We start from the raw sequence: 13,203 nt of genomic DNA, 5'->3' as shown, positions 1-13,203 counted from the left end.
ATTGTTTCATCGAAACTATAGATTGAGTCAGCAGACGCATGCCTGATTCTCGCAAATAAGTACTGTGCAGACCCAGACGCAGAAGATGCCTCCAATATAATGAGGTGAGAACCTTTGCCATTCGCCCACGATTACAAGTAGTATTTGTTTCCATTAATCTTGTTTCCACAATGATTTACTTGCACATTCAAACAAGCAGGCTCTTTGTTTAGAAATGCCTGCAGGAGAGGTTCTGGTGTTCGGTGTCATGTTTGGGGACTTGAGGTGTGTCGGCCCCCTTCAATGTTTAAAAAGAGGTGTGAATGAGAGACTGAAAACACAGCACATCTCGAGTCCTGCTTAATACCCAGGACCACACATGTTTTATCTGGAACCAGATGAAAAGACCTTGGAGAAACGTTCTCCTCCCCAAGGCAGTTCATATTGCTGCAGGAGGGTCGGGACCATGAGGGCTACCATTCTTCAGATCATCCAGGTTATGGGCGGGACCTCCATCCAGACCAGAGGAAAATCAAATATTTTTTTAGGCAGAAGTCTGGGTGCTCTTCAACACTCTCTCTCTTATAAAGACCTAATGTTGCATAAACCAGCTTCATATGCAAATAAATTCCTCACCTCACTTTTTTATGGACCTGTAGAAAGAAACCGGGCCGAGTTCAAAAGAAACAGCCCAACTCTAGCTCTCTGTGCGCTGTTCACAGGCTCAGCTGTCGAAATGGATGATTAATTTGGTTTGGTTTGGAAATGGATCGAGCTGTAATTTATCTGTATGTTTCTTTTTTATTACAGAGTAATATCAATCAAGAACTACCATCCAAAGATAAGAATAATCACTCAAATGTTGCAGTACCACAACAAGGTAACACTCAGCTTGGTAGTTCTGAACTCGTGTTAAGGTTTGAATACACCGACATGTAATTACCTAATCATGTTTGGCACTATGCACCTTGATTTCATTTACAAATATAATTAAGCATCACCCATCATGATTCTTCCATTTGTTTCACAGTGTGTTTTATTCATTTCGACACATGTATTTGATGAACATTTCTTCTCACTGAGATGGCTCTAGGAGACCATCTTGACGTTGCCTTCCCTGCTCTCCTGTGTTTTCAGGCCCATCTGTTAAACATCCCCAGCTGGAATTGGAAAGAGGGGGATGATGCGATCTGTCTGGCTGAGCTGAAGGCAGGCTTCATCGCCCAGAGCTGCCTGGCACAGGGCCTGTCCACCATGCTCGCCAACCTCTTCTCCATGAGGTCATACATCAAGGTAGAGTTGGTCCCCGAGCTCCCGCGCAGATAAAAAAAAAAGCTCGCAGCCGTCCATCCTGCTCGGGCGGAGAGCGGATTCGGAGTCCGTTCCCACTGCAGCTCCATCACGCAGGCCATTATGGTGCCGCGTAAATCATCTCCCGAGCCCCGCCGTCTCATTTGAGACCTGCTCAGGACAGCAACACAGCATTGCTGTCACCATTATGAAGTAATTTATATGAGTCAATTGCACTGCGGAGGCGAGAATGTAAATTAGCGGTTTTTCTCTTGCTGAATTTACCGTCCCCCTGTGTGCTGATATAGCAGGGAAATGCGAACCATGTGTCTGATCTATAGTCAACGAGCAGCACCCCAAAGCAATCTGTATTTATAGTCACACTAGGAGGGACAGACCCGCCGCACACACACATGGCTCTATCAGAGGAGCCGTCCTAATGAATGAGAAAACATCCGATCAGAACAGGGCAGTGGAGTTCGTGAGGAGAAATGACTTACACCTCTGGCCCAGGCCATTTGTGAATGTGGGATGAATGGGTGAAGGATTTGGGGACGTGGATGAGTGTTTGGGGTGTGCGTGGGGGTGTGCTTGGGGGGGGGGCTGAATTCAGATGGGAGAGAGAACTCGGACTATGGACCTACACAGGGATCGTGAAATTTACTGCCTATTCCAGAAGGGGCCATAAGATTGGCTTTGATTTTTGGACTCAACGCAGGCGCTTAACATCAAGGTGGAACACTGTAAGAGAAACATTCTCATGTCACAGAAAAATGAAGAATATCTGTAATGACTGTTAAGATGTGGTATCTATGGAAACATCTGCAGGGTGCATCAGTCATAAGTCTCTCCTTCCCCAAAGAGACGACATCGGGACCACCCATGCCAGACTGCGGAACACGCACGCACATTTAGAGATCTTAACGAAAAGGACTCAAACACGCAGGCTGGAATCCAAACATCCTGTCAGATGGCTTCCTACCCGATCAAAGCACTTCTCTTAAACTGTCCGGCGGGTCTACTGAGCGTGGAGGAGCAGGGGTCAACATTAGCTCAGCTGCCGGTTCTGATGCATTTTGGAAAATCAGAATAGGCTGCTGCTCTCGGTTGGGCCAGTTGGAGACGTAGCTGGAGTGTCCCGGCCTCTCTACACGTCCTTGTGTTTCACCCTCAGGTTTACTTCTCTTCCCATTACTTTAAATGGAATTTATTTTCATTTGTGTCTGCACAAGTTGAGCAGAAATGAGAAGGAAATGAGGGTCTGTGAAAGCTAGATTCTCATGACTTGTCCTCATGGTCGCGTGCCGAGCCCTGGGTCATGATAACTCTGCACGGGGACCTGCAAACAAATGTAAAATGTTAACTATGAACCAAATCCACTTTTTAAAGTGACTTATTTAGTCTCTTGCTTTAATTTTCACAATACAAATACTGTGCTATCCAGCTTCCAGGAAATAATTATTTCCAGGGATATAAGAACACATTTGAAAAGTTGCCATAAGAAAAGTACATAAAATTATATATATATATATATATATATATATATATATATATATATATATATATATATATATATATATATATATATATATATATATATATATATAATGTCAATCTTTTATTATAATGGCCAAGTCAACAGTAATAGAGTACAGAGCATCTGCATTCATCTGTTGTGCGATGTTCTTGCCATGTGAAGTCATTGTCCACAGCTTCTGTCATTCAGCTAAGCTCATCATATTAATTAAGGATGTAATGAGGAAGACCAGGGCAGTGGTGGCACATCACGCCGAGAGGAAGAACAACAGGACAATGTGTGAGAGTGTGAAAGTGTGAGAGTGCATCTTCAGTCTCACTCCTACCCTCCGCCCAAGTGGGCACTCCGGAAACAAACCGGGAGGGCATTAGTGAGGTGTTGATGAGACACACACACACACACACACACACACACACGGGTGCAGACACATTCACACAAGCACAGAGAGCATTGCTTACATTACCTACAGTTCGGAGCGGGAACATTTACTTGAAGAGATCTTTTCAAAGACCATTAACCAACAAAGAAGCAGTATGTGTCGTGTTAAGCGTTGTCAGGCCTCTGGCTTTGTAAGCGTGGTAAACAGACGTGTTTGGCGTGGCGGCTGGCGATCAGACCACGTTCCTCCTGCAGTCTGGAGCAGCTCAAGGAAATAATCGCTCCGTCGCTGAGAATTCATACCCACAGCATTTCCATCCGGCATGACAGGCCTGACACAAATGTGGATGGTAATTTAGGAAACCCCAAGTAAATGGTTCCCATCTCTTCAGGGCAGGATGACAAGATCCCTCCTATTACTGCCGTCCTTAAACTGCTCACCCAAAGCGTGGCGTCTCTCAGCCCGGCGGAGACGGGGGGGGGGCTCCCTTTACAGATGAAGCCCAGCTTCGAGAGCCTCGGTGCAACGCGGCTGTCAGGCAGACGCCTGCTCGGAGATGGCAGAGTAATGGGCCGGGCTTTGCCTAATAACCCTGCTGCTTATCAAAGCTCGGCCCGCCCTCCTCCCCGCACACTTGTAATGAGGGGGTGATGAAGAGAGCGTCGTGCGGCGCCGGTGCGGATACGCCGTGCGCTTCACGATTCGCGCCCGTCCTGTACGACCCGTACGGCCACCTTCTTAGCCAACAGGGCCTGAAGCCCACTGCTGGGGTTTTGTGATTTCTAAATTGTTTAGTTGTTACTAGAACAATATGAAGACTCACTTGAATATATTTCTGATAGTCATCGGTGACCCTGATGCTTGTTTTTAATTCTGTAATCCTGCACATTGGGTTTGGAATGAAACAGTGACTATGAAGTTAAAACGTAGCGTGTCAGCCATAATTAGGAGGTATTTAAATCAATATTTAACCATATAAGAATGACAAGGCTGGGTTACAGTTTGCTAAAAAGTACATTAAAACTCTGAGTTCTGGCACAAAGTCTGGGACACAGTCTTGTGGAGCGGTGAGATGAATATTAACCTGTGCTGTAGTGATGGGAAGAGAAGTGTGGAGGAAGAGAAGTGACTGGTCCTGATCCAAACGCGTACCACCTTCTCCGTGAAACATCCAGGCAGGAGCATCTGTGTCTGGCATGGGAGCTGCCTCACCCGTCTTCATTAATGATGCCACTGGCAGCGCCTGCTGCAGGGTGAAGTCTTGAGGAGAGTCTCAGCAGCTCAGATCTCCCCAAATGCCTCAGAGTTCAGTGGACAGCACTTCACCTCCCAACAGTCCAGTGACCTGAGATGTTCTTCCAAAGCCACCGTGGAGCTGCTACGGGAGAGGAAGTGGCATGTTCTTGACTGGCCACGTCAGTCACGTGACCGGAGTCCCAGTGAATGTACGCTTGAACCTCCTAAGAGACACGGAAGGCTAAAAGTGCCTGTAACCATCAGGCTGTGGTGAACATGGTTGATCTCAGACTTTCCAACATTCCTGTGGATGTTCATCAGATATCAGTCCCTGATTTATTGAGTATGCGGATATGTGTGCTCTAATAACTCGGATATAGAACGTATGCGGATGTGTTCAGCCATACTTATGTGACTCATGTAAATATACGTTGTACAGATTGAGGAAGACACATGGCAGAAATACTACCTGGAGGGTGTGGCCAATGAGATGTACACCGAGTACCTGTCCAGTGCCTTCGTGGGTCTTTCGTTTCCTACAGTTTGTGAGTAAGTAAGATCGTGTCCTGACACCCAAGATCCACATCACACCCTTTTGATTCATATTTTTAAATGCACAATAATATTGACGACATTTAACCTCCAACCAATATATTTAAAAGATTATCTAGATATTTGACTGTGTGGACAACCTTACCATCCATTTGTACATTTAATATTCTATTTAGTGCTGTTCTGTATCCGCTAAGATACTGAGATCCTTACTGGTATCACGGATCATACGGAGCGATGCAGCCACAGAGCAGTAGTTACGTTGCGTGATGACAGTCGTGTCTGTTTTGAGGTGGAAGGACTGATCTGTTCTCATCTCTCTCTCTCTCTCTCTCTCTCTCTCTCTCTCTCTCTCTCAGGCTGTGTTATGTGAAGCTTAAGTTGTTATTGATCGCTATTGAATACAAGTCAGAGCAGAGGGAAAGCAGGTTGGTCTTCCTTGGCTCCTCCCACTGCATCACATGACCAGAGTGGCCAATCAGATGGCTCTCTCATCTTGGTCTTCTGATAGGCCCGGCACACTGACACCCCCATTTTCCCTCACCACCGTTTACAATTAGCATACAGCAAGGTTTTCATGGGAAAAACAGACGATTATGATTGTATGTATGAGTCAGTGTGACACGCTAGAGTCATGACATGGCTGCTCAAACCCACTGTGATCTATTGATGATGGCTTTACTGCTGAAGTAAACGGTCTCCCATCAATAGTGCTCCTGTTGCATTTTGTTAACTGAACCATGAGAACTAATAACGTGAAGCGCTCTGTCTTAGTAACCTCAACTTACCAAATACCACAAACCTTCCCACGTCCACAAGTTGTCTTCAAACATTTTTGTATAACTTCTTACTAATGCATTTGATGTTATTTCACACCAGCTAATGAGTGTGGCATTACACTGGCCTCGACAGAAGTCTGACATATTTGACAGAAAACGTTCCATTCGGCCTTGATCAATCATGGCTTGGAGCCAGTAGATTTTTATCGTTTTCATTCTAGCATAGTCAGTTTTGTTTGTTGGAACCTTAGAAAGCCATTCAGACGTCTGGTTTACATTATGAACAGTATTAAATTCACAGTTTAATTTGCCATTTTGCAATATACTCATATATTTGCTGCAGGGCTTAGATGCATGTTGCAATATTCATTTTCAACTTTGAGTTGATATGTAGAAGCTTTCTTTTCTGTTTGATTGACTGTGACCATTTGCCCTAGACGCTGTATGTACTGCCGATCTCAGTGCCTCTCTCTTCAAGTATCGTCTGTGCCAACACGCTTACTGTAATCAGCTTAATCTGAGAGGAAGGCAGAAGATTGTTTTTACTGCCTGCCAACAAACTTGGAGTGTTTTAAGTCATTTTCGCCATGGGTGTTACTTTAATGATTTCCTTATTGTACACAAGTTATAGAGGGCACAACATAATCTCCCAGGTTCATGTTAAATATCAGAAAGGATAATCTCTGGTGGGTCATGTTCTGCGCTGTGAAGCTATAAAAAACAAAACAAAACAGCAACAAAAAAACATAAATAACCTTTTTCATTTTCTTTTTTTGTAATTACTAAAAAAAAAATCACTGTTTTGCCCTCTACGATCTTTTGCAAGATCAGCTATGGCGCGACTATGATTGACCCTTTAAATACCGCCTAATTTTTTGCATCCATGGCATCATGTAAATGTGTGATTTGTAATGTTTTCTTGTTTGCAGAAGCAGAAAGCGGTATGCCCTCTTCCTTATCTTACCCCTCCACACTTTAGATCCTTCATCTGTCGGGGGAAAAAACTAAGGACATTGTACCGACTCCCTTCTGAAATATGGCCAAAATCTCTCACTTTCTTACTGTGAACCCTGTGCTTCATGCACTAACTTCTTTGCAGGCAGAAAGAGTAGTTCATTTCATTCGAGTCACTTGTTTCTTTGTCTGCGGCGTGTTGGTTTCTCCTCCATGAATTCCGTTTTTTCGCAGTTTCTTCCTCATTTGTTGCCGTTCTTTTGTGCGTGTGTGTCCGTCACCTCAAGCGAATGTTTTCTTCCCTTCTGTTTTTTATGCTGTTTAGTCCACCAAAATAATACTTCATGTTTTTTTTTTGGTTTTGTTCGTGTCACGTCACACAACATCACACGTACGTGGTGACACACAGATATCTGCTCAAAATCAATGGACGTATGGAACCTTGAGCAACTAGAAAGCAGCATTAGATACACTGACGTAACACAAATATCACATATCTGAACTTGACTCGGCACTTGAGTTTGAATTTTTGTCCCACCGTCATTTAAATTAAAAACCACGTGGCACTAAATGAAAACATTATGTGTTTATTCTGGTTAAAAAAATAAAAAGGCCACTGTCCATAACAACCATCTTTCTTTAACTTTCATTGCCACTGTAACACCTCATCACGAGAGCATGTATATAGGATACATGTCTAGGATGGAGTGTGTATGTGTGTATTTCACAAGTCTGTTAGCTATGTTTGTAAGTGAATGTAGAGACGTGTGTGTGTGTGTGTGTGTTTGTGTGTGTCTTAGCGTGCATCCTATGTCACTCATCACGTACCCTAATGCCTGTGCGTCTCTGAGTAGATGTTTATGAAGTGGGGTCACTTCCTGTCAGTTTGGTGTTCTGTACAACGATCCAACTGCACAGAAGTTACTGCAACAGTTTGCATCTACGTGCCGCCGTGCGGTGGCCTACATCTCTGCTCTGTCTCTTTGCCATGTGCCGTTGGTGGTGACAACCTTGGTAACCGCATGGGAAGCGCATGCCTGAACTCTGTCACGTGACACATGTGATGCTTGCCTTGTTTCCCATAATATGAGGTTTGATCAGACTCTGGGCCTCGGTTGCCATGGCATCTCCTATTAGGTTTGAAGCCAAACATTGTGAAAATCTCAGATTTGGGGAGCAACGTGTGTGGATATGTTGGTGAACGAGTCACTTTGTTTACTGTGCCATTTTCTGAACAGCATGCACAATGTACTGCTTGTTATAAAGGGGGAAATTTAATCATATAAAGCTCCTACAAAAAAAGTATCTGGAGAAGCTTTTTTTTTCGCATTTAATTACATATACATTCATTTGATCACTTTTAGCAATTTATTTTGCCCCTTACATGGTGAAGAAAGCTGGCCATCGCTTTATAATGGATTAAATCCCCCTCTTTTGATTTTCATTTCTAATAACGTGGTTGTTTGTGGAGCCCAGAGGAAAGAGCATTGACAGGCTGTACCACCGGATCACATTCCTGCATGCATGCGTAATAGTGCAGGAGATCTTAGGTCTAATGTGGTCGTGAAGCGTTAACCAGCTGCAAGTCACCAGCTCCTCCCTTTCGTCTGGGCTCTGGCCAGACGTCTGTCCAATGTTTCAGCCATCACGCGTCTCATTGATGACTCCCAGCCAAAGGCAAGCATTAATGACTGTGTTGTGTCGTCCCGTCTCTGTCTAATTAACGGGGAATGATACAGTGGCTCAGTAGTGGCTCTCTCAATACTACTGACTTTCTGCATTCACGTCTAGGGTTCTCCAAATGATCGGCCATGTTTGGCAGGGCTATGACGTTCGAATCAGAAACATTGGAAGTCTCCTGCTAATATTTGTGGTCATGCAGAGACGTCGACCGCGCTAGCCGATTTGACATCATTCATGAATAAGATTGATTTGAATGGGCTGCTATATGACTCCAAAATTTTTGGATACATGTACATGTATGTACATGTACACGTGTATGACGCTGACTGATGCCTCTGCTTTGAAAGAAATTGTATTGCGGACCAATCACGCCAGAATATCCTCTTTACAATTTATCTCTTTACAATTGGACTGTGGGACTCTGGGTCGGTTTGGTCTGCTGAACAGAAACCTAAAATCACGCCATTCTAGCTGCCCCCTACTCTCTGTAAACAGCCCAGATTCAGGGTGAGATGTCCTTCTACAGCATACTAGATCTTCCCAGGGCGGTTAGCTTAGACCCTGAAGCTCAGCGGTGGCCTCATTCTAAGAGACCTGGTCATTCCTAATCTGTCCACTCCTCAGTACTAATCCAGGTTAACCACAGCTGTATGGGAGCAAACCCTCTGACCATCTGTTTCAGTTCATCTGTGAATCCAAATGCCCCAAACAACCCCCCCCCTCTCCTGTCCATGCCCGTGATGTTAATTCCCTCTTTTATTCATTCCTCAGACAAACCTAAATTTGAAAATGCCAAGAAATTCACTTTTTTTTCCTTTTGATTCGCCAGTTAAGCTACTGTACTTGCTTTGGATGAGACATCAAAAGCTGAAATATATTGACCCATATCAGTATTTAATTTAATACGCAGAGAAGTACTCCCTGAGCATAAAGGCCATTTCATTGGCGAACTGACCGGTGGTAGTACAGACCAGAGGCTCTGATTGGCCCTCAGTATTCGATGAAAGGCAGAGAAACGAGTGTACCATTCCTCTTGATTAGAGCGTTTCACTGTGCATGCTTCACACGCTTCCTCTTAACGAGTGTCATCCTCTCTCTGACCGAACAGCATTCTGATCAACCCCGGGAACCATGTCAAGATGCAGGAGGGAACTCTGGGGTTCTTTATAGCCAGTGATGCCAAAGAGGTCAAAAGGTTTGCACGTCCTTCACCAAGGAGACTCCCCACTGACTGACTGGTGTCTGTGTCTCTACTGTAACATCCTTATCGTCAGCATGGGACCCTGGTGCTCATTTTCATGTGTTTTCTCTCTCAGAGCATTTTTCTACTGCAAAGCTTGTCACGATGACATCACAGATCCCAAAAGGATCAAAAAGTGTGGCTGCAAGAGAGGTAAGGTCCCCCCCCCCCCCCCCCCCCCCCAGCACAACGACACCTCACTGGGTCCACAGAGAGCAACAGGCCTTTTGTGTTTTTTTTACTGTTTAGTGTTTTGTAATTTTTTAGTATTTTGTGTATTCTGTAGTTCTGATCTGTGATCTCATTCTGATCAAACCTTTTTTTTTAGTGTTTGTCAGGAAAATAAAGCTGTCTTTCTATCTTGTGTTCGTTTCATTTTGATTTTTGTGTGTCTTTTTTGGTTTAAGGTCAGAGGTTACTGCCCTTTGGATCTACTCAGTGCCTCTATTAAATGTAAAAACTCTCTAAAATATCGTAATGATGAAGGTGCTTCTTCAGTATAGGATGAGGGTGACCTGTACATCAGGAATAAAGCTCTTCAAGATGCAGCTTGAAATGACGCCCTATAGTGGCAGGTTCCCACAGAGGCAGAGAAGAAAGCGGAGAGAGACACATTATTAGGAAAGTGAGGGAGAGAAAGAGGGGGGGAGGGGGTCAATGAGTGATGACAAGGAGGGCGGGAAAAAAAAAGAATATGGAAAAAAAAAGGGGGGGCCAGCTAGTCATCAGCATGCTAATGAGGGAGAGATGGAGAGATGGAGAGAAATAGAGACGGGAAGAGGCAATGACGTGATTAGCAGGGCTGAAGAGAGTGGCTGTCAGCCCACGCTAGCATCAGTGGGAGAGATGCGGAGATAATGGCACCAGTCAGGTGGAAAAACAAAAGGCAAAGAGCCCCGGCCCACCCTTGTCAGACACACTGCAAACACACTCCTGGCCCGCCATCATTTTACTAATCATATCCACCCTGTTTACCCAGAGAGCCCCCGTGCTAGCAGTGCTCAGACTCGCCACTGTCATCTCCCAGTACCTCAGCCCAGCAAGAACACATTCTGACAGGAAGGCACTGCAGGGAAAAGCAGGGAGTCATGAAGATTTGTATGGCTGGATGTACGGGCTCAGTCCAACGCCGGTTCCACTCACTGTCAGTGGTTATTGTAGCATAGATCATTAGATTCAAGCTGAGTAGGTGTGTGGCTTTGCAGGTATTTCATTAGTTTTATGTCTGAGGAAACGTTAACATGAATGTAGGGATAATGCCTCGTTATTACCTGACCTATATAAGCACCTGTCCAAAGCAGTTAGCCATGTGATGAATAATTTAGCAAAGATCACCCTGAACGCAGTGAAAGGTCAGCGATGGAGCCTCTAAACACTCCCCCTGCCCCATAGCAAACAGCTTTAAACTTCGCCGTGTGTCAGATTTTTTTGTTTGTTTGTTTGTTAAATTCATCTCACTGATTTCACCACAACCATGGCCTGCGGGAGACAGCTGGTGAACGACTGAAGGCACACGAGTCTAACCACAACTGCCTTTCTTGCTTTTTTGTTTTGTTTTTTTTTTGGTTTTCCTCTTGTTTTTGGGATTCACCCGTTTGAGCTGTCAATATACCGAATAGAATCGAAAGAAGTTGAGAGATTACCTTTCCGTTGCTGTAACAGAAGTTTGTGTTCTTTATTCTTTCTTTGTGTTCTTTAATCCTCATTTTTTGATCATTGATGCACTCTTTGATGTATTTCCCTTCTTGCTGCCATGGAATGTGCCTCTTTATTAAATCCCCTTCCTGGTAGTGATATATTGTGAGTAAAAACGGGTTCCCCGGGGCCCATAGTGCAGTGTAACTGTCTCTCTCTTTTCCGCTGATAGTATATATCTATATCTGTGTTGCATGTGCTAGTCTAGCTACTGCATCCGCCCCCCCCCCCCTCATCTCTGTCCTCGACCCAGTAGCAGCCCCCCCCCCCCCCCCTTTCCTGCCAAACGTCCGAGGTGTCTGTCACCTTCAAGCTCAGTCACCCACACTTGTACTTTGTAGGAACTAAGGCCATGTTCATTTGACCTATTTACACATCAGTTTGATCACACTAGAAAGTTTGATCTGTTTAAGCCCCTTTAAACATGGTGTCACAGCCCCTATAAACAGACCACACCCAACAGTAATGTGGTGACAGTAGCCCTGCGCTTAAAAGAGGTCAGAGGAGGGGATAAGATCCATCCTTGTGAGTCCCCCATGCTGTCCGATACCAGGAGCTGTATTTACAGGAAGCAGAAAGCGTCCCGTGGGAAGTTCCTCAGATGCTTAGATGTAACAAGGGTTGTCTCCCAAACACAATCAAAACAATCCAGCCCCCCCTGTGCCCCCCCCAAGGCCTTGGCTGCTTCTCTTCAGCACAGACCCACATGTCCCTAGTCTCAGAATTGAAATGATTCAGCTTAACGTTTCAATTCTCTTCAATTCTCGGGCCCTTTTGTTCTCACTGCCAATGACTGGAATACCTTCCAGTATTGGAGTCTTGGCAGTAGGACTGGCCAGGCTGCTGTACAGTAAGTGGCCTGTAGATGGCAGAATAGCTCTGTTGTTGAATTAGGAGTAGACCGGCGACACCGAGATCCTCACACATCTGTTTAGCAAGAATGCTGTCAAAAGAAGGCTTAGTTTGGTGTGGATGGTGAGGGCTTTTCTCACTCGTCTCTTGGATCACTTGATATAATTCACCCAGTGGAATATGGTGTTTCTTCTCATTATTCATTTGTGGACATCCGCTGCTGATGATGGTGATGTGATATAAGTCTGCAGGTATTAGGTGTATTTTTCTTAGGCTTTTCTTTGGAGAAAAGCTTCATTGTGGTTTCTATGACCTTTGCCTTCAGTATGAGCTTTACAAATGGTAGTTCGTGGTGACGTAGTAGCGTTAATCATTCCAGCTACTTTAGCTCGTTAACTGTGTCTTCGTTTGGATTTGGATTCTTGTTTTTTTTTTCAGTGTTTCACTTTGTTTTTCAATAATAATTGTATGTTTGCAATTAGGGGCGTGTCGAGCTGTGTTGGCGGCATTCTTGCTAAACATGGTGATTGTGTTCAGGAGGCTTCAGTCGGGGTCTGTGTGTAGCTGCGTTAAGTCACTCACATCATCGTGTTGTCTCGTGTCTCCTCCTCCCTACATATTCTCTCTGACTAACACATTCACACGATTTATGCTTTGACGAATGCCACCCTCAAAACCTCCGAGGCGACAGATTCCAGCATGACATTGAAGTCTTAGCCTCTCTTCTGCACGACGGGGCATCGCGCCCTGAACTGTTGCTGCCCTGCGAACAGTTTCCAGCCCGGCCCCCCTGTGCGGAGGCTGCAGGCCCCTGTGTGCATGCTCTCACCCCCCCTGACTGCAGCTCTTCTGCATGGTCCTGCAGGAACAACGGTCCCTGTGGTCGCTGACGGCCAAGGAACGTACCCCATTCTCTTACTGGCGTATCTCTGAAATTGGCCTCTTAATTTAGGCGAATGTCCTGAAATTGAACTCAAAAGCAGGATTTTCCCTGCAGACGGCGAGTCCTGCCGTGGGTGCCAGACTG

General features: G+C 45.0%; 1 protein-coding gene across 8 annotated transcripts in view; it reads left to right on the top strand.

Moving 5' to 3' along the window:
- Nucleotides 1-13,203, top strand: part of kcnma1a (potassium large conductance calcium-activated channel, subfamily M, alpha member 1a) — a 149,765-nt gene that overhangs the window by 97,879 nt on the left and 38,683 nt on the right. For 7 of the 8 annotated variants that reach the window (XM_076974795.1, XM_076974796.1, XM_076974799.1 and 4 more), the window contains exons 12-18: nt 22-104; nt 790-859; nt 1,117-1,272; nt 4,861-4,970; nt 5,333-5,401; nt 9,498-9,584; nt 9,706-9,782. In XM_076974795.1, coding sequence (XP_076830910.1) covers nt 22-104; nt 790-859; nt 1,117-1,272; nt 4,861-4,970; nt 5,333-5,401; nt 9,498-9,584; nt 9,706-9,782 — 652 coding nt within the window. Of the gene's footprint in view, nt 1-21; nt 105-789; nt 860-1,116; nt 1,273-4,860; nt 4,971-5,332; nt 5,402-9,497; nt 9,585-9,705; nt 9,783-11,420; nt 11,430-13,203 lie in introns of all 8 variants that reach the window. The other variant, XM_076974801.1, reaches the window with a different exon arrangement.

Source organism: Brachyhypopomus gauderio, chromosome 15, assembly GCF_052324685.1.
Source record: "Brachyhypopomus gauderio isolate BG-103 chromosome 15, BGAUD_0.2, whole genome shotgun sequence".
Classification (NCBI taxonomy): domain Eukaryota; kingdom Metazoa; phylum Chordata; class Actinopteri; order Gymnotiformes; family Hypopomidae; genus Brachyhypopomus; species Brachyhypopomus gauderio.
This window is presented reverse-complemented; position numbering and strand designations above follow the sequence as displayed.